Raw genomic sequence first — 22,716 nt, forward strand, 5'->3', positions numbered from 1 at the left:
TATTTCTAATTATATAAGCGTGCTATATGTATTTAAAAACGTTGGTTTTGTGTAGACAAAAAAAAATATTGAAGTTACTGATGCATAACATAATAAGTATATTGTAAAATCATGTAGAATTCAAGCTAAGAGGTGCTGTTATTTTGATATCATTTAATTAAAAAACAAAGATATCATTTTTTATCGTTAAAACCGTAAAGTCGTGTTTTTTTATTGTGTGGTGGTGGAAAGTAAGTTATGGAATGCTGCCCCTGCTTACAGACGTCTTCCGCACCTAGATTCACAGCAGCTGAACAACCCTCCGGCAAGAAACAATCTACCGTGACAAGAACATTGTTTGACGCACCTTCAATTGGCAGCTGAACAATGTTACCAGGTCGTTTCGTTCCCCTGATGTTTTGTCCCGCTTGGCTCACGAGACGGCGAGGAGGAACGCAGCACAGTTCCTGATAGAAGGTCTACATCGATCTTACCTGTTGATATTCGCGTTGTCTACCTTCGGAAAGACAAAAACGTGTTCTGACGCAGAACAAAGTGAAGCAGCAACGTACGAGCGCAACAACGAACGTGGCGCCCCCCGTGGCGGAGTGGTTAGCACTTCGCGCTACGACGCCAGGGGTCCCGGGTTCGAATCCCGGCATGGGCATGGATGTTTGTGAGTGTCTATTCATCATGTCATCACTCATCCGCATCATCGCAAATTAGCAAAAAGTGGCACAAAAAGCGAAGTAAAATAAAGCAAATCACAACAACGAACGTGTCTGAAGCCAGGAAAGTGTTCAGGAATCTTGCAGTAAGAGGAGGGTATATTCAGCTGAAGTTATTCCCCCTCCCCCCTTCCCGGAATAAGGGAATGTTCATACGTACTAAAAGCCCGCTTTAAAGGGGATATTTCATGGCATTTATCAAGGATAGAACCAGCTCTATTTCTGTAGCATTTTTCAAGCAATCAGTAGCCACCTCTAGGTCACAAGTGCAGTTGTAATGGCGGCCGCCTGAGATGTAAGCAATGTATCACTTCACATTTTTAAAACACGATAACTATTCAGCCGAGAGGAATAAAGTTTCCTATTATATGATTTTAAATACAAATCAATGGCGCTGCTTAAATACATGCTTTGTAGCGTTTACTGTGTACACGTATGGAAGAATATTTTGCTTGTTTCAATTCCGTGCACTCACCGTAGATGGTGTAACTCAACGTGCCTTTCGTGCTGTATATATAACACATTGTAATGCAAAAGCTTACCGAAATTTTACATGAAATGCTTCCGTGAAAAGTACTGTCTGCTACAACATTTTTGGAAGCATTTACGTAGCATTTATACTAGCAAAAATTATAAAGAAAATGCTATCGTCTAAAGCGGCCCTTAGCCCCGTCTAGTACTCTGCGCCATTGGACTCTATTTGCGCTCACGTGTCTAGTTGGTTACAAAGTGCAACTCCGAGCCGTCTACTTCGTCGATTTGGTGTCAAGGAGTGTATTTGGTGTCTGCGTCGCTTGCACTACGTTCTGGTCTCGTTTGATTTTGAGTTCCACTTTATGCACAGAAGGCTAATCGGGACTGGGCGTACAGTTTAAAGTGGGATCCGAACCAATATGTGCCTCCACCGGATATCAAACCCGGGAACCCTTAACGTCCTGGTCTTGAGTGGTGTACAGTGAGGTGTGTAGTCACGTGGTTCGTGGTAACTAATCAAATGAACGATGAAATCGGCAGACAGGCATTTATTGATCTTTTGGGCTTGAACTACGAGCTTCTTCTACTTCATTGAACGGAATTTCCTTGCACCTTGTATCAAGAAGTGCTGTGAAATAGAAGGATATTTTCTTCCCTCGTCCCTTTTATGTGTAACTTCCTCTCGTGTATGTTGATTATCTTTTTTTTTTGCCTTTCCTTATTGGTGCTTATTCATTCTCGCCATGTATATTCTTTTTCAATGTTTTCTTTAATCTTTACGTGCCTCAATTTCTTCTCTTTCTCTATCGATTGTCGCATGGCGTACAAGGCGAAAGTGACATAAGTGCTGCGGTTGTTTAGGAGGCAGGCCTTCCCGTGAAAGACCCAGGAAATTTATCTGACAGTGTCCCTACATACAGGGGCTCCAGGGATCACCCAGCCTCTAAGAGATATGCACCGAAAGCAGCTGTGGTAGGTAAAGGACACCGGAGAATGGTGCTGATTACATCACATATGCCCTTACCTCAGCATCCCTTATGTGCCTTCATGCACAGAATTATCTTTACCATTCTTCTAAACCTGCACATCAAGTAGCGAATTTTCGGAACGCTTGAAATAGTCGCAGTCCACGATTCCGAAATCAGCTTGCACAGAGCTACGAAAGAAATAAGGGGATACAATTACAGTGAACGTACATTTGTAATTTTGAGAAAGATTAAGCAGGTGTTTCAGGTACTTTTCAGAACAAGCAAAAACAAACATTGGAAAGAACAAAGCTACCCCCTGCATACTTTAAAACAGTAATTGGCGAGACAGGATAATCACACTACCATGTAATTTAACCCACTCGATTTGCATGTTTCCCCATTCGCCAGCTTAACTCGCCTTGCCATAAAAGAAATGGGGAGAATCGGAAATTTTTTGGTCATTGTAATGCATATTAATAATGCACCTGCTAAGATAACAGGCGACTGTGTTTATAACAGTGCGAAGTCAATGTGTCAGTTCACTTCCCAACTTAATTGGTTCTCAAGAATTGCGAAAAAGTCCTGGACTTTAAAAATATGCAATTGCATGCATTCCTACAGCTGCAAAACGTAATAATTTTTCCTTCTTTTTGCACGTAACGTAGTTTTTATCAATTCCGGTTTTAGGATGCAACCGTGCAAAATTAATCTACTTTAAAAAATATGTCTAAAGTTGTGAAGAACAATGACGCAAGCACATAAAAATGAAATATCATTCGTTTTTATATCTTAGTGAAATCATTCATTCCGAAAGTAATTCCGCAAGTGCGATGCAAGATTAGATTTCAAAATTATACATTTTTTCAGGGAAAGGAGTCTGTTTTATGTACAGATAGGTCAATCGATGCTGACCTTTTAAAGGGACATTTCCATGGTGAATTTCTTTGCATAATTTATCTCGATATTTGTAGTCACAGACATTTCTGCGTTGTAACGATACCATTGAATATCACTGATGTAGTTATAAGTCAGAAGTGTCTGTGACTGTACGCGTGGGCGTCCGGAAGGGGGGTAAGGGCGGACCATGGCACCCCCTGGAAAATGAAAGTCAACCAAAAATTATATATTTTTGACATAATTTCATTTCAGCCACAACAATATTTATTAATTATTGTATGACTATGATAAATTCCAATTTTAGCAATGTTTTTGAGGGAACACTACTATTATTGGGGAAAATGTGCCTTGTTTGCCCCCCTGGAAAAAAAATACCTTCCTTGCCCCTCCCTGGAAAAAATCCTGCGGACGTCCATGACTGTACGAGTACACATGTGTGCTCATATATATTCTGTGCACCGTAGAAGGTACCGTAATATTTACAACATTCTATCGTTAAAATTTAACACTCCTACCGGTTATTATTTTAAAAAAAGACGAGACCTTATTATTATTACTTAATCCGGGAGAACGCGTGTGCCGGGGATTTGACCGCAAATTTCTTCCTTTGCTTGCCCTTTTACGCATACGTGTTGGTTATTCTTTTTTCCCCAACCTTATCTATCCTGGACATATGGGAGACGCTCTGGCCAGCCAAAAAAATTAACAGTGGCCTTCTAGTACCATTTAAAAAGCACAGTTCAGTTTCATCTGCGGTGCTTTTGACAATAGATCTTTATTGGATTTCCCCCTATAATTATGAACCCGGAAGAAGAGGATCGTATTCATAGGCTTCGAGGAGGAGGAACAAAGTGATAAAGAGCTTGGAAGGCAATTTGAATGAGTAAAATGACACCTTTTTGACGATGAAGAATGTAAATCAGAAAAGGAAAGAAAATGCATCCACTTTTCACTCTACGTCTGCTGTGAACACATAGTTTTTTAATGTGTGGAATATGCAAATGGAATCTTGATGGCGATGAAGTGGAAGTGAAGAAAAATATATGAAATTGATAAAAAAAACTGGAATATTATACGCCGAAAATATACTACAATTGTAAATCCCTTTTAGTATCATAATTTTGTCCTCTATAAAACCTTTGAATCAAACCTATGTAGAATTATGTTTGTTTCATAATTATATTGTATTCTTACAATAAAAAGATGAACAAGAACAATTACCTATTAATCTTTTGTAAAATCGTGTTTCTTTTGCCTATTATATTCTTACAAAAATAGAGAAGAAAACATTTTCTTTAAACAGTGTATCAAACTTTTGAAAACTCTCAACACTTTTATTTATAGTATTGAAAAATAAAATATATACATACAAAAGAAAGAAGGAAACAACAAAATACAAGAAAATTAATTTTGAATTATGATGAAACAAACCCAATAGACCTAAATATTCAAACGCGGTCATTTTGACCGCGCGCGCCTCCTCACGTAAGATGTCGCCGTGCGCGTTCTCCCGGGTTAAAAATATGAATATTTCATTTTGCATAAAGTTCAGCACAAATATATTTTTTAAAAACGGAACCATTCCATTTACACTATTTAGGTCAACTTTGCAATAAACTTTAATACCTTAAAAACGGTCAATTTTGTTTACGATGGTTGAATGGCAGCGGGAATTGACGGTCTTAGACCGTTAGACTGTTTCTAGAAATATTTGTTTCAGCTCACACAAATCCTGAAACATATTCTGTTACTAGAAATATTTGTTTCAGCTCACACAAATCCTGAACATATTCTGTTACTAGAAATATTTGTTTCAGCTCACACAAATCCTGAAACATATTCCGTTACTATAAATATTTGTTGCAGCTCACACAAATCCTGAAACATATTCTGTTTCTAGACATATTTGTTTCAGCCCACTCACATCCTGAAACATATTTCTAGAAATATTTGTTTGTTCCGTTTCTAGAAACGTATTTCGTCCGGCTCGTACAAATCCTGAAACATAGGAGACATATTTCTTTCAGCATTTACAAATCCTGAAACATTTTGTGCTTGCATTCCTCTTTCAAAACATGATATGTGTGCGAAATCTTTTGTGGGCCATAATACTTAACGGAAAGTAACGTGTTATTAACGCGATCCATTTGAAACAGTACGGTTTATTATTTAGCGGTAAGAGCCCAGTTAACTTTTGACAGGCGAATTAATTTAACATGTTACATCTTCTTAACAACAACATCCACATTTCTTGGATTGGCATTATTGCATAATTATATAATTTTTGGTATTACAGATTCAAGAATTCTAATAGTTGTTGCTACTATTTTTCTACTTTTGTGTAGCACACATATTATGCAGATTAATAAATCCTAGTTCCCTTTCTCTTTTCAGTTCCGGATCATTCCGCCTTGTACTCGTCGCCAGTGACGTCAGCGATGTCCGCCGTCCAAGCAATCCCTCCAGATTCTCGGAACGTCTCTGGATCGTCCTATTCGTCGCTAAGCAACTCTATCTCTAGCACCTATCCTAGCACTCCGTTCATTTCGTCACAGGTAAGTCTTTCTGCATAGTAAGTTCTCTTTATGTTAATCCCATGGAATAGTTAGTTAGCCTGTGCCATTTTTCAAAATGTGCAAAAATGTTGCAAATCAGCTCCAGATCGACCGTCTGTCGTGATTGAATGCTGCAAGAGCCAGAATGATAGATTTTTGGAGGAAAGAACGATGGAAAATTCAAACAATGATTAACTGATTCAATTAGGTTGTTTTACGTCGCTTTTCTGCCACTTTTGGCTAATCGCGACGATGAGGATGAGTGATGATATGATGAAACTGATGAAGGAACACTTACAAAGATACTTGGATTCGATCCCGGGATCCCTGACGTCGTAGCGAGCTGTGCTAACCACTCCGCCACAGTGGTTTTCAATTTAGAAAACAAAAATATACAGGGTGGCTCAATAAGTCACTTAACACCCCCAGTACAACGCCACTGCGGCATGGAACGTGAAAATGGCGATGACCAATCGTTATCAGGCCAAGGGGGAACCACATTGACGTCACCCGCATGGTCGGCAGCCATCTTGATGTCCGCCATCTTGAATTCAACTTCAGAAATTTAAATGGGAAGGGGGTCGTGCGACATATCAAAATGGGCTAGAATTTCACCAGGAAAACAACTGTGACATTTGTTTTCACCTAACTTTAATTGTTGGGGACACCTGAAAGCCATGGTGTATGCTACGAAAATCAGGGATTTGGCCCACATGCGCACACGCATTGTGGATGCCTGTACTGCAATAACTCCTGAGGTTCTTCAGAATGTGGTAAGGTCATGGGAGAGACGAAGACACGTGTGTGTTGCGCAAGAGGGACGTCATATTGAGCATGTGTTATAACTTTGTGGTATTGTTAACTCTGCAACAATTAAAGTTAGGTGAAAACAAATGTCACAGTTGTTTTCCTGGTGAAATTCTAGCCCATTTTGATATGTCGCACGACCCCCTTCCCATTTAAATTTCTGAAGTTGAATTCAAGATGGCTGCCGACCATGCGGGTGACGTCAATGTGGTTCCCCCTTGGCCTGATAACGATTGGTGATCGCCATTTTCACGTTCCATGCCGCAGTGGCGTTGTACTGGGGGTGTTAAGTGACTTATTGAGCCACCCTGTAGTCGCTCAAATGTGGAGGAATGCTGAATACAAACTCTTTATCGATCACCGTTCTTTTTAGAATATAATATGCAAATCATGGACGTCATTTGAGGTCTAATTTTGTGGAGCCAGAATCGAACTTGAGGCTTAACTCTCAGTTTGGGGAGGGGAGACTCAATAAGTTTTCCATCTAAAAAAAAGCCACCCAGGATATTTTGCTAAAGATCTGTGATATATGCGAAATCACAAATATTACTATTCATTACTTTTCTCTTCAGGAATAGTGATGGGCGATATCGCGATATTGAAAAAATATCGTCCAGGCAATTTCAACTAAACGATGTATTGTCACGATATATTAGCGATATAAATCGTGTCAGCGATATATCGTCACCATATTTGGCGATATACATCGTGGAGATGGTACATCGCCGATATCACGATACGGAAAAAATATCGTATCGTCCGTGACGATATTTTCTTGACTATATATCGCGTTATCAAATTTCCAATATCGTCCATCCCTACTCAGGAACCAGTAGATTAATAAACTTGAAAATATTGGGGACAAGTGCTCCCTTTGCTCCCGCCAAGTTTACGCCTATGATGCAAATGATTCATACAGTACCAAAGATCAAGTCGAATTCTCCCAGCGGAATACACATTGACGGTATTACTTTTATTATATTATACAGACAGGACCGCGTTCTGTAACTATTTTGGTAACATTACAACCAGAGAATAATATTGAAAATAGCATTAGAAAAGTAAATTCGTGAAGCGATTTGTAAATAGTTGAGTACAGAAAAAGAAATGTGTACAAGTCAGGAAATAAAAGTAATTTGGTTGTGGAAAAAATCGTGATCATCCTTTTACAAGTATTGAAGTCAAAACTGAGACAAAAATGACTGGAGCCTGTCTCGTTCTCGATTATCGTCTGGTAGAAGGCTGAATGTCGGGATGGTAACTTTAGCATAGGCACAATACAGGATTATGGTCTTCCCTCCCTATTCATTAACAACTGAAGCGAACCAGCAAATAAAGAGAATTCGTGAATGGGAAAAGGCAAATAAAGGAGAGGAAAATAGTAGGAGAAGTTCCTGTGGGGAAGAAAAAAAACGGAAAAGTAATTAACCCCAGTAATAGCCCCATTTACATATGCTGTACGTGATCTTTATTCGAGGGCGTGACGTAAAAAACCACCGCACTGCTTCGTCACCATAATCTCCTCTTCCATTTGTCGATCCACGGCCCGTGACAAGGCAATCCATTGACCAGGCACCGAAACACAGGAAATGGGTGTTTCATCTGTGGCTCTTCTACCTCCCCGCAATCCTGCTTCCATGTCCTGCATGGGCGGTGAACGAACATCCCAAGTTGTGGATGCAAATTGCGGTCCAGCCCCACAGCCACCGTGGTTATTGGGGTGAAACGAAAGATTTCAATGGAAGGTTGGACAGAATACAGTTGTCGCTCACACGGTTAAAGTACTTACTGTAAGGAGGCTTACGCACCACTCCGTGGCGTATGCTGTACGTGGGCATGGGTGTTCTTGTGCCTCTTGACAACAATTTCAATTTGAATTGTGTTTTAAGTCTACATTGTGCACAGTTAGGCTAATCGCGACTCTACCTTCACCGAGTATTGAACCCGGCTCCTTGATTACAAGGCGACGACGTTACCACTAACGCCACTGGGGAGGCTCAACAATAATTTCAACAACAGTGATACTTCTTTTCAGATTTTGCCGTTCCACCCTCTTGCCCCACATTCAAAGCGACTTCTATTTTTCAAATTATTCAATTTTCAAATACCAAACTAATATCGGAAACCACTTCTCAGTTTATTGAAAGCGTATTTTCTTCACTACTATTGTCTTTTCTGTAATTTTGTCAATGTATTAATGTGTCTGACAAATTTACAAGGAGATGCATTATCTCCATTGCTCTTTAATTTTGCCTTAGAATATGCTGTTAGGAAGGTAAAAGAAACTAACGAAGGACTAAGATTAAATGGTATGACTCAGTTGTTACCATATGCAGATGATGTAGACTTATTAGGGGATGATATAAATACAATTAAGAATAATGCTAAAATATTTTTCAAAACTGCTAAAGACATAGGTTTGGAAGTTAACAAAGAGAAAACTAAATATATGCTTACAGGCCGAAACCAAGTGTTAGGTAATAATCAAAATCTAATTATTGATAACAGCTCGTTTGAACCAGTTTCCAAATTCAAATACTTAGGAGCAATATTAACAAATGAAAATTATATTAAAGAGAAAATAAAAAGTAGGCTTAATTCAGGAAATGCATGTTACTTCTCTCTTCATAAACTTTTGTTTTCTCGTTTAATATCTAAGAAACTAAAAGTTAAAATATACAAAACAGTAATTTGCCTGTAGTATTACATGGGTGTGAATCTTGGTCCCTTACATTGAAAGAGGGACATAAATTGAGAGTATTTGAAAATAAGATCCTTAGGAAAATCTGTGGACCTAAAAGGGATGAGGAGACAGGTGAGTGGAGAAGGTTACATTATTTAGAACTACATAATTTGTATTCATGTCCAGATATTATTAGATTAATTAAATCAAGAAGACTTAGGTGGACAGGCCATGTGTCACGAATGGGAGAGGAAAGAGGAGTTTACAGGATTATTGTTGGGAAACCTGATGGTAAGAGACCTGTAGGAAGGCCAAGACGACGACGATTTTGTCAATACCAGTAGGCAAACTATGACATATTTGCGAAGGGAAAAGTAGGAAAACGCAGGATTTACAAGTACATGCGTAACAGATGCAAATCGTCGCACCCTGTTTTTACCAGTCCAAAAGTTGTTTTTTAACACTTCATTGCGTAACCATCGCATCGACGCGTCAGATAACGAAACCAATGGTAGCGGTGTAGAATCTTTGGAGACAGAAGTCCCTACTTCGGAACAGTGCAGTAAATTTTCTGAAGAATGATATTCACAAATCACAAATCAATAATAACTAAGATGTTACCCTTTTATTTCAGACTGGAAAAATGTTCGCTAAACTATCACGACATGCGTCGATTTGGGCTATCCAATTTTAACGCATATTTACGAGTATTCGGTACATCTTGCACCAACGACAGTTTACCTATGTAATAAATGTACCAGTAACACCGGCACAATTTTGTTTAAAGTTTCACATAAGGACCTCCCCTATGTCGCAGTGGTAGCGTCATGGCCTTGTAATCAAGGGGTCCCGGGTTCGATACCCGGTGGAGGCACAAGTGGTTCGGATCCCACTTTAAACTGTAGGTCCAGTCCCGATTAGCCTTACTGTGCATAAAGTGGACTTAAAACAACAATTCAAACCAAACTCAAACTCAAGTTTCACATAATGGCCGCACCTCACCTTTTTGCAAAATCTGCGACGATTGAGCGGTAAAATACGGTATGTTGGATCTGCAACTTGACCACTTAGAAATTGCAGGAAAACTGTCGGTTATCGGTTAGATAAAACAATTTTCTTTAAAAATAATATGCAAATTGTATGGAAGTGAGAGTTTTAAATCTGTTCGCAAAACCATTATACAGTTATTTGAATAAATCGACTGAATAACAGGATTTGACCAACAACTTGTGTAAGAGGAAAGCACTCGAAAATTAACAAGACAAAAAATATCAATGTAATTGCAAAAATTGGAAAGTAAGGCAGCTAAATACACAATCATTTTATCACAATTATTCCAAAAAGCACTAAAAGTTGAAAATAAATTATTTGGCGATCCTCCAATACAGTTTGACTAAATATAATAAAGAATAAAATTTCGTAGCATGCCATTTCCGATGGTTAAGAATTACAGATTTCGAAAAGGCACTTTTACGTGGCAATCTCAAAGCTTGTGGCTGTAACTCGTATTTTATATCTTCAATCACACAGAGAGTTATGGTTGCCGATTGGATGCAATAAAAAAAGTTATTGCTATTTACTAGTATCAGCGTTGGAGATGTGTAAGCCAATAGCAACAAGGGGCAGTAATTGCAACAGAACATCAGTGAAAAGCAATATATTTATTGTTTGACACTGACGTGTCTGCAAAATATTTAAATTTGCAGAACTTTCGTGATCTCTTGCAGTTTATTGTTTTATCGCTTTCTACGGCAATCAGAAGTGAATGAACACTGTCCAAAACGGAACCAAGTTATGAATCCGCACAAGGACCTATTTGTGGCAGTCAGAAATTGAACTGAACACTACCCTAAAACTTGATCCAAATTAATGTACTCACACAAGGTTATATTACTCTTTCATTTGGAAATCAGAAGTGGACTGAACATTGCCCTAAAGCTTGATCGAAATGAATGTATTCATAAAAGGCTCTATTACTCTTTCATTCGGCAATCAGAAGTGGACTAAACACTGCCCTAAAGCTTGATCCAAATTAATGTATTAATTACTCTCTCATTTGGCAATCAGAAGTGGCCTGAACACTACCCTAAACCTTGATCCAAACAATATATTAATAAAAGGCCCTTTTACAGCAATGAATCCACGGTAGGACTTGTAGTTTCGTGAAGCAATGAGAAGTGAACTGAACACTATCCTAAAACTTGGTCCGGCCCTATAGCTGGGCGCGGGGCCCGAGTCATACAATATTCGCGGCGCATATAACTACATTTTTTGACAGGTCTGAGGAAATAATATTTTTGTTCCTTAGTATGAAGTACAGGTGTCCTATGTAGCCACAATATAAACATTATTATATTTAATTTATATTTGTATACCTATTTCGAATTATTATCTAAGAGCAATGAGCAGAACATGAAGCCTAAATCTGAGAATTATGCGAGGCTAATGGTAGATTGGTGTCTTCCTTCGTTTCCGATGTGCCACTGGTACAACGTTCATTATACGTATTTAATTACAAAGCTGGTTCTGTTCAAAATCAAATTATTATTTTATATGTGAAAGTGGCAATTTTTAATCATATCCAATAACATAAATTCTGTTTTGTATACTATTCATTGAATGTTAACGCTGAAGTGAATTTAAATTGTTTCACATGTTTTTATTCTAAAGTTTAATGAGCAGTGAATATTAACTATTTTAGATTGAAATATTCGAATACGATTTTCTGTAGGCAGTACTTCTTTAGGATATGATTTCACCAGATACTTTTTTAAGTATGTTAAAACTATCCAAAAGTCATCATGATACATCAGATTAGTTGCTAAATTGGACTAAGTGTCCTACAAACTCCTAATAAATTGTACAGAATCAATCATTTTTATCTGGCACAGGGCCTCAGGCCGGCTCTGGCTGTGATAAGGGGTTCCGGGTTCAATATCTGGTGGAGGTACATTTTACAATGGCTCGGATTTCACAGCAGGTCCCGTCCCGATTTGCCTATCTGCATAAAGTGGACTTAAAACAACAATTCAATTCAAATCTCTGACGGCAAGTGACAGCGGAGTGCAGGGAAAGCGTTGTCGAAATCTACGCAAGGAATGCAAACTGTGGTGTTGTAATGAGCCGTCAAACGCTGCTCGGACGTGCCAAACGGTACGTTTCGACTGCTAACACTTAGCCTTCGCCGTTGCCGCCCTTATGTCCTGGGAGCCAATCAGGTGGCCGCAGTTTCTTGCATGCTGTGCTTAATCGCCGCGATGGCATGGAATTGCCATTTCTAAATATACTTCGTTGTCGAATCGCGTCCTGCGAATTCGGCAATTAAGTTCTTAAGCCTTGGTCTGTTTTTTTTTGTTTTTATTCTGTTTCCCGCGTCAATTGCTCACCTTTAAGACAATGGGATTGTGGATGTCTGGGCCATTATGCATGCACCGTTGTGATTTCGCAGCTTAGTGCCGTGGTCGAAACCCGTTGTGCTAAAATGGCTGGAGTAAGGTGTTGACATAATATACCTTTTCCGGTTGCTATTTGGAGAATGGTTTGCAGAGGAACAATTCTCGGCTACAGGAGAGAGTGAATAAGATAATCCTTATATTGTTACACAGATTTGTTGCTAAAACCCAACAACAGTGGCACCGACTTACATGAGCTTGTGGGGCTCGAGCCCACCCAATAATTTGCCTCTTATTATGTTTTATTTTAGAATTATTATATTTTAGAATGAAGCACCGCGCTTAGTTTCATGATACACCTAAATAATTCTCACAACTTAATTACTGATGAAGATATTTTAATAAATTTGTTACATCTACAATCAGTAGCGACGATTGGGTGTCAAAACTTGGGAGGAACACTGATTGCTTTTTCTTGGTAGACAAGGCATAGCGTAAGAACAAAAGTTGCAAACAAGTGTGGGGCATGCCCCCTAATACGTGGCTCTGGGTCAATTATACCGGGCCGTGACATGTTCTCCTGAAGTCTGCGACTTGCAGCCCGAGCTGGCAACAACGTGGTTTTCACTGCGCCGTCAGGGAGACCTGCTTTAATACTTGATTGTTTCTGTCTGTGTAATATAGGTATATTTAAATAAATATGCATAGTGGACTCTTTTTAATTCGAATTAGAAGGAGACACGAAAAAGTTCGAATTAACCAAAATTCAAATTAACAAAAATATTATGACATTAAATATGTTTTTAAGGGGAATAAACTTTTGTTCGAATTATAGAGTAATTCGAAATATCCAAGTTCGAATTACAGAGTGTCCACTGTATTTATATAAGTACAATCCAAATTCTGATTAAAAAACTCTGATACTCCCCCTCCTCTCAAATTCAAGCAAAACACCTGTACATTTGTTAATGTTCATATTTTATTATTTCAGATGCCAGGCGTCACCACAACCTCACTGTCGTCCCCAGGATCACAAAATTCCACCAACGTGAACAACTACACCACCCAGCCGATGGCGGCCGCCACCGCATCCAGCACCGACGACATGTTGAGATGTGCCAACAACACCCTGTCCGCAGTTACCTACAGCCATCATAGTTTCTCTTCGCCCAGTCGACCACAACACTTCCCGAGCTATGGAATCTACGCCAGTTACTGAAGCGACCCCGTTTTCCTGTTATCGATATCAAGACTATCGAAAAGTGCTTCGAGTGTTGAAAGCAATGTTGCCACAACGGACCATATTGGTGGTGACGTGACCAGCAGACAACTGAACAAGATAGAGTCCAAACAAACCTATCACATGGTGTCATCCATCGCAAGGGGTAAACTTTTAAAATTGTAACAGCAGTTATGAAACAAAATTGTGATGTGTATCGTACATCAATGTATAGATAAGATTTCTGAGAATACGTCTATACATTACACATACCTTACAGAGGAAAAGGTAAAGAGCAATTGGAGTAAGAAAATCATGTATTTTTAAAGAAAATCGAGCCATTCCGTTTCCAAAGCTCAACTGCAGCGACGCTGCCATGATGGCTGATGGGAGTCTAGCAGCCTCACGTGATTGCAGCTGCGCCGCCTATTGGCTGCGGTTCCGGATCGGACGCCAGCTAGGAACATTCGCTTCATTCGATTTCCTACCCCTACCTTATCCTCTGTAAATATTTCTGTTAAAATGTAAATCCATCTTGCTAGAAGTTCAAATATACAAGTACTTATTTATGAAGTTCCACTATTGACAATTGTATTTCTGTTTATGTCATGAAGATTGAGACATAACAAATGTATAGAGACGTATTCTCCGAAATCTCATCTTTACATTGATGTACGATACACATCATAATTTTGTTTCATGACTGCTGTCACAATTTTAGAAGTTACCCCTTGCGATGGAAAATCCGATGCTATCGCATAGGAAAAAATTAAGTGACGGATTTGTTTGGACTCAATCTTGTTCAGTGACGTCACACTAATATGGGCCATTACTTGTTGTTGATGCTTCGCAAGTTTTGTTCTTTGAAGTACTATACTCACATTAAGACAAGAAAGGATTTCGATGATCTTGTGGTTGCTGAGAAATTATGATGTTGGTACGAACTATTTGAGCCGCATTTTCAATATTCAAAATCATTTAAAACACCAAAATGTTGGAAGCTTTATAAACCAACATCTGCAGCTATACATAAACTCACTTTGTCCTTGCTTATGATATTGCAACACTTGGAAAGAATATAACAAACTATATTTTAAGTCGTAACACGAAATTCGATACAGTGAAGAGAACTTTTCAACTCTTTGCCACTGGCATATTTCGACTCAAATTGTACAAACAAGAGTCGATCATGCCTGCAGAACACTAAGCAAAATAAACTAAAAATATGCTATATCACCAGGCTGTGAATTACGAACTTCGACAGAATTTGAACATTTTTTTTAAAAAAAAAACCTCACAGGTAAAGTAAACTCAGCTTTCTTTATAAATATAAATAACGTTGGAAGAGCGTGTGAAATGTCTCTGAAAAAGAAGACAAGCTATATTTTTTGTTTCTAACATTTAACTATTCCTCATATTCTATTATCATCAAATGACAATTAATGGCCTCTGGGCCTTTCACAATAATTAGTGATAATCTCAAGAATGCAATACGCATGCTTTCAAATAAAATGTTGTGTAAAGTTCGACATATTAAGGATATCAATACAAATCTTCGCAAGTTTATATTTAAAAAAAAAGAGCAATATTCCTTTATCACGGAATAATATTCAGATTGATTATGAATTGATCGGCAAATACTATAACTTGTAATACATGTGAATTGTCAAATGTAACTCTACACTGAATTTGAGTATTAACACATATAGTGTATTAAACTTTTACTTCTTCAAACCCCACCTAATATAAAGTCCAAAATCTATATTCGGAAAGATTACGAATAGTCCTTCAAAAAGAGCTAGTATATTCAGCACATCAACATTGCTTATATTGTTTTGTTACGCCTATATGCAGTAATACGTGGTAATTCAGTTTGAAGCAACATGTTGTTTCTTCCTATTTAATTAGTTACATAAAAAGGTTACCTCATTAAATGTATTAGTACTTCAGTTACGCAACGCAGATAAAATAACTGTAGTTACAGCGATGAGATATTGAACGTGGTTGTTTAGGGCAGGACTTTTGAATTTCAATTGCTAATTGCATTTTGTATGTATGATTTTGAAAATGTGTTTAATTTTTATCCCATCCCAATTACAGCAGCTAAATTTTGTTTCAAAACTTAATTAAGCATTTTAAATCCTTCTTCCTTACAAGTGTTGCCATATCGTGTAAACTTGGACCAGCTAATACGAAGGTCCAATTAATCTTATGTTACCAGTGTTTGTGTTCTAAGATAGTTTGACTCGAAAGAGAAGTAAATAATTGCATGTTGAAATTACGTTATTGTTTAACAATAAACTACAGCAATTGAGCACAAAAATAACCTTCCCACCAATTTAATTATCTAATACAATTTCGTTTTGTAAATGCATGACATTATCAGTATTAAGGATGTCTGTTCCTTGTTTCTAATAACAAAGAAATGGTACATGCAGTGTTATTAATATGGACTAAGGCCAAAGTGAATAGTAGTGTGCATGATCTTTTTTATTGTTATATTTGTTAGTAGTGTTACTAGCGTTAGTATCTATTCCTGTAGAAATTTCTGTATGATTGGTAAATGAGTTCTTGTTTGAAAGTTCTTTGTACTATTTACAGAAAAAAGTGCGTTTATACATAGTGTAAAAAGAACTACAGTTTATAAAACCAACAATCGCCTAAGACGGAAGACAAGTTTTGAAAAAATATGTGAAACAAACCACGTTAGGTGGCGCATAATAAATTTATTGCTAATATCAAGAGCAAAGAAGTAATAACCATTCGGTACAAATTTTGTGACAAGCAATAATAATGGTGCCTTACCAGTTACCACTCACTTGTTACTGTGGCAAGTATTATTTGGTGCACTGACTATGCTTAAACACTAACTAGAATTTTTTATCAGTGTGGGCAAACTATAAAGTCTTAAATGAAACAAATGCTCTATTCTACATTAGAAATTGATCTGTACATAGATGTATGATGATAGGTATGGTTAAAATATTAATGTACTTAGTTTTTTTAAAAAAACAAGTTTGTTTCAATATTGTGCCTTTCGCTTGCCTTACATTTCTTGTTAATGTTATTTTTTACACCGGGTTCATATGAACAACTCTACCCATTAAAAAAAAGATCTCTGTACTAATAAACATTCAACAGTATTATAAAATCGAATAACCGACAATATATGCTGAAGTCTGTGTGTCTTGAATTCATCAACTAGGTGCCTTAAAAAGAGTATATTATTTTGTTCCTCGACTAAGGATTATTATTAGTGTGTAAGATATTCCTATGCACGGTAATTAATATTTTTGTGAAGAATGCCTTTATTGTAAAAGTAAGTTATGCCATTTTTGCCTTGTAATGAAAATATTAATAAGAAGCACATTCGAGCACCCGGTGATCAGTATTTGTACTGGTTCTTAATTCATTCATGCAACTTATTTGTCATTATTTCGGAAAATAAAGCATATTTTGTAGTAACTTTGAAGACTTTTAATTTCCTATGATATCATATTTGTACAGTGCAATAAGGCTCCTAGAACTAAGACCTCTCTCCTAAATCCACAGCAGTGAAATTTTCAGAAAAGACGAAAAACTGTACCTAATAAACCGTGCTGTGATTTTCCACATATGAAAGCAGGCACGTAGCCAGGGGAGGAGCTCTGGAGGATTGAAGTCACCCCCTCAGGCCCGTAGCCAGGCAGGGGCCACGGTGGGGCTCAGCCCCCTGGCATCATCGTCAGCCCCCATTGCATTGTCGTTAGCACCCGGTCGTTAGGTAAAACTTTTATAATTTGTTTGTAGTGACAAGTGAAAATGTAGACAGCGGATATTATGTGGTCATAACTTGATGAAAGGACAAATTCACATAACGAAGATCAGCTATCACATTCCTTCATCTTGTTTATGAACTGAAGTCTAAGTAGCGGAAAGTACAGGGTGTCTACAAAGGATTGATAGCGGTTTCATGATGTTACTGTACATGTATTATTGAACGTATCACGAAATAACTTTGCAGTTTTGGAACACATATTACAAGTTATGGGAGTTTTCTATTCGCCGTGGCGCCATTAAAAAGATTCGTGACTTACCGGAACTCAATGCTTTTTGTGCAATCTCAAAATTTAGAGTTTACGGCCGCTTTTTCTCCAGCGAACAACCATTACAGAATACGGGTATCTTGACATGTTAGAAAATTGGCTCATGCCACAGTTCGAGACAGATAGTAAGAGCTGTACCCACCAGTTGTATGGTGCTCCGCCCCAGTTCCATCACGATGTCCACAAAATCTTAACCACAAGAGTACCAAACCGATGGGTCGGTCGTTGTGGAAATGATGATCAACAACTGCTGTCATTGCCTCACGGTGACTTTTTTGTGTGGGAAGTTATGTGAAGGATCTAGTGTTTGTGCCTCCATTACCAAGTGATCTAGCAGAACTGGGGACTCGTATCATCAGTGCTCTTTATCGAATTGATAATACACGCTTCATCGCATTTGGGAAGAACTTGATTATAAAGTTTACGTCTGCAGGATTACGAAGAGGGGGCATATCAAACACTTGTAATGTATCACAAAACTTGCTGAGTTTCTTTACAAAACTGTAAAGTTGATTCACAATGTGTTCAATAATACACGTACAGTAACATCGTGAAACTACTTCAATTATTTGTAGACACCTTGTATTTAGTAGGTTGTATAGAGTTCAGAAGTTCTTGCATAGTAGGGCCGTAGCCAGGCTGAGCTCCCCCTTGACATTAGGTAAAACTATTTTGTATAATTTGTTTGCAGTGAAGAGTGAAAATGTAGACAGGAGATATTATTTTCCTCACAACTTGGTGAAGGATAAATTCACAGAACATAAACTTCATCTTGTTTATGAGCTGAAGTCGAAGTAGCGGCAAGTATTTAGAAGATTCTATACACTATAGAATGTTCTTTCACAGAAGAGCTTATTTATCCGTAACTTTGCTGCCCTTGTCGCGGTCTCCCGTTTAGACAGAAATCTGTGACTTTGACGTCATCATCCACATTTCTACCATATCAGCATCAAAGGTCAACAATTCCTAAGTTATTCCTTCAGCTGGGGGTGGAATGTACGGTTGGCACTATGATTGAATATTGTGCATTTTTTGTATGATATAAATATCTGTATCATCAAAAGTAGTGTGTAGTATGTAATAAGGGATGATGTCAATAGCAATTAACACTTCAAGAGATGTTTTAGAAGATACCTATAGAAAAATGTACTATTTGTGTGATATTTCTAAATTTTATATTAACTTAACGACCCCTCCCCCCACACAAATAATTTGCTTTCATTTAACACTGTTAAACTTTTGAAAAATGCACTTGGTTTAGAAAGCCCCCTCTGATAACCCGTGAGCCCCCCCTGGAGATCAATTCTAGCTACGGGCCTGCACCCCCCCAAAATTCTACAAATATCTAATTCAAATAATGTGTAATGGTAAATAATTGTATTTCATTAGCAGAATTAAGTATCTTGTACGTCCCCCCCCCCCGTCCCCGCCTTTTCACATTTTCGCCTTGAGATGGTAACTGCTTGTTAGGGATGAGCCGCCGAAATAAAATTCTGGCTACGGGCTTGTGTGAAAGTAATTTTCTTTCAGTATATCATGAGTCTTAGTTTGTAAACAATCAAATCACATGAAAATATTGATTGGATAGCGGATTCTGATAACAAAATAAGGATTTGCCGATTTTATTTCCAATCTGACTGTCTACATTATGCAAATATGCAATGGACTTCTATTAAACCGGCTTTAGACGAAAGCATTTCCTTTAACATTTTTGCTAGCATAAATGCTTACTCCCAAAAATTTTATAGCAGGTAGCACTTTACACGAGAGCATTTCATGGAACATTTCGGTTAGCTGTTGAGATTACATTGTACCAGAGGCGTCGCCTGAAGGGGGTTCACGGAGAGCACGAACCCCCAACCGAAAACGGGAAATTTTCAATTAATTTTCTTTTCTGCAAAATAAAACACTATATTTCAAGATACTTATTTTACAAAGCAGCTATTTTCGTCCATAAAGTCTTCACAATGCTTAAAATTTCCCAATTTTCCACGACTGTTGACAAGAGAAGCTCACCGGTTGGGCAGCGAGAGCCCAGGGCACTTCTGTCGCAGTGAACTCCCTCTGCTCCCGTGTTCCATCTAGCTCGACGCAAGAAGCCGTAAAAAGCAAGGGGGAAAGCTGGGAATCAGAGCACGTGCCCTTCCGAAAGAACACTCAACAGATGGCAGCAACGGTTCGGAGAATGCCGATAGCGGCCGAAGTGCGAGGTATTTTATTTTTCGTTTCGTCTAACTTCTGTATTGGGGAAAAGTAAGGAGTCGTCAAGATATTATAATGCAAGCACTGTTTGCATGTATTGTTATAGTAATTCCTAAGATCTTCGATGTTTTAGCCTAATAGCCTATCTTGAATTTCCAATACGTTTCGACAAAAATGAAGGGAGCAAACTTCCTCAACAACATTACAAATAGTTGTCGCGCACCCAAAGCCTTGCATGGCGAAGGTTTTATGATTTAAAACACTATATCACCAAAATGAGCAGATTTACACTTAACATCGACATTTAAAATTGTTGCTTGATCCTTCAGATAATGTAGACAAGTCAAAAAGAAAGAAGACAAAGACACTGCTAGCAGAAACTAATATTTATCTTGGCACACATGTAAGCGAGTATGGATATTGAAAATAAATTATAATTGTTATAAACTCATGCAGGTAAATTTTAAAACAATAATTTTAAGTTTCACGAATTGCTTCATTTGCTTTATTCTATTTCGCTTTTTGTGCCACTTTTGGCTAATTTACGAGTAAATGATATGATGAAATTGATGAATGAACACTCACAAACATCCATGCCAGACCAGGATTCGAACCCAGGACCCCTGGCGTCGTAGCGCGATGTGCTGACCACTCCGCCACGGAAGGTCGGCTTGCGAATTGCAATTCGCATCACGAACTTTGAGCATTGCCAGAGACTTACTTACCAAGCTGCTGTGAAATTACAAATGGCTATTGAAATCAAACATATTCGTCGATATCATGGAAATGGTGGAGGTTAATTCTTAGAAACAGGCAAAATAATTTCCAATGAAGTAAGGCATTTCAATAATTTAAACGGGGAAAAATGTATTGTTTACCTTAGTAATGTTTCCTTGTTTTTGAGGGCATCGACGGGCGAGGAGTGTGGCGGGTGGGAGGTGTTAAGCGGAAACTATAATAATTCACAGTAATTGAAAATTTGAGTGTGTTTTGTAAATGGATTTTCGGTGGGCGTTCTGGCAGACTGGCACAGTACAAGGTCTCAGGTTCGTATTCCTCATAAAACATGAATCATTATAATTATTCATATTTCTTGTTTTACTTTAGTTTATTACTTTTCCTTGTACTCTAAAATTTATTAACGAAATATATTCTGACTTCACTAGAACAGTTCTGTACCGTTCAAGTTTGTATAACTAAAATATAAATTACATTTATACAATAAAGTAGAAAAGGTTTATTTAAAAAGCAGAGAAATCCTTAAACATCCGCAGAAAAGACGCCCAAGGTTTATTTTATTTATTATATATATAATAACCCATGGCGCAACAGCCCTCGAAGGGCCTGGGCCTATCTCCCGACTGCCAGTCTCCCTCCCACAATCCTATCTAGAGGAGTGGAGTTCTTCAACCGGTAATGGGATAACGTGTGGTCAGCATGTGTTCTTTCTGAATTAGTGGTTGATGTATCAATGATTCACATTTGGGACGTCGTGGGCTAAAATTTCGTGGCTCGACACTCTGAGGTTAAACGTGGCCTCTTTCAGTCACTCCCGATGGATGGTGGGATGATACATTTGATGAACGCCGCTTACCACTTTCTAGGGCTTTCCTGCGTTCTGTTTTCTTCTGTCATATCGTCCAGATGAATGACGTTAAAGAAATCGATCAGCATAGGTTTTTGTATCCTTGTTTAAGAGTTGGTAAACAGTGATATGTTTTTGCGAGTATTGACGCAGAATAGTTGATAGTTGTTGGTAGTGTCAACTTGAAAAGTTTCAGCTCTTAATGTTTATTAAATTTGCTCACTATATTTGTCCTCAGAAACTGTAGACAAATGCCGAGATAATCTTGTTACTTGGCCAATGGAGGGCATTCTAAAAACGGAAGTCATAGCTTCGATTCTTGGATCAAATTTGGCCTTTTGAGTGTTCAATTAATCTGTTGTCCACATTTATCGTTTTCTTCTCTGTGATCGTGATCAACAAATTGGTTTTCAACGTGTTTGTATCCCCCCTCGGTCTTGGGGGGGAGGGTAACATTTTCTGTGAATTTAGGCTGGGTGTAAACACCCAACGATTTATTCCAGCGTTGTTGATTTATTTATTTATTTATTTCCTTCAACAGAGAAATTATCTCCTTTTACAGAAGGTAGCCAATAAAAAAACAAAAACAAGAGAAACACATAATATAGTACAGTGAGACATAGCACAGATAGAACACATACACAAATATAATGTAATATATAAATTACTAAACTATACTATAGAATCATATAACACCCAATTAGCAATTTAGAAGCGCTTCACCAAAAACAATACAGAACAAAAACAAAAAACAAAAAAAAAACATGTAATTTTTATTCATATTCAGTGATATATTGCTAAGTATAACATTAAATCTTATAATTTATGTTGTAAACACTTGTCTTAATATTTTTTTGTACTCATTGATTGAGATACATACATACATACATACAGCACGATATGCACATCGAATTACACAATATATGGCGAGTGCACGGTGTTCACAATTGAAAAGACTAAAATATTATTCCATAAGTGTACAGTAAACGTTGTAAAGTATATATTTAATCAGTGCCATGCTCCTCTACCTAAAACCAATTAATACGAAGCGTAATTCCTCTCGGTTGAATAATTATCGTGTTTTAAAAATGTGAAGTGATACGTTGTTTACATCTCACGCGGCCGCCATTACAACTGAGCTC

The 22,716-nt window shown here is 37.8% G+C and overlaps 1 protein-coding gene across 1 annotated transcript in view; it reads left to right on the forward strand.

Annotated features, from left to right (window-relative positions):
* The window catches only part of LOC145998726 (paired box protein Pax-7-like), a 135,375-nt gene extending 118,220 nt beyond the window's left edge, over window positions 1-17,155 (forward strand). Inside the window, exons 6-7 of the mRNA XM_083135241.1 lie at window positions 5,441-5,601; window positions 13,475-17,155. Of these exons, the coding sequence (XP_082991367.1) occupies window positions 5,441-5,601; window positions 13,475-13,702 (389 nt within the window). The 3' untranslated portion in view covers window positions 13,703-17,155. The remainder of the gene's footprint in view (window positions 1-5,440; window positions 5,602-13,474) is intronic.
* The last annotated feature ends 5,561 nt before the right edge of the window (window positions 17,156-22,716 follow it).

This window comes from Lepisma saccharinum, chromosome 14, assembly GCF_977018435.1.
Source record: "Lepisma saccharinum chromosome 14, izLepSacc3.1, whole genome shotgun sequence".
Lineage (NCBI taxonomy): Eukaryota > Metazoa > Arthropoda > Insecta > Zygentoma > Lepismatidae > Lepisma > Lepisma saccharinum.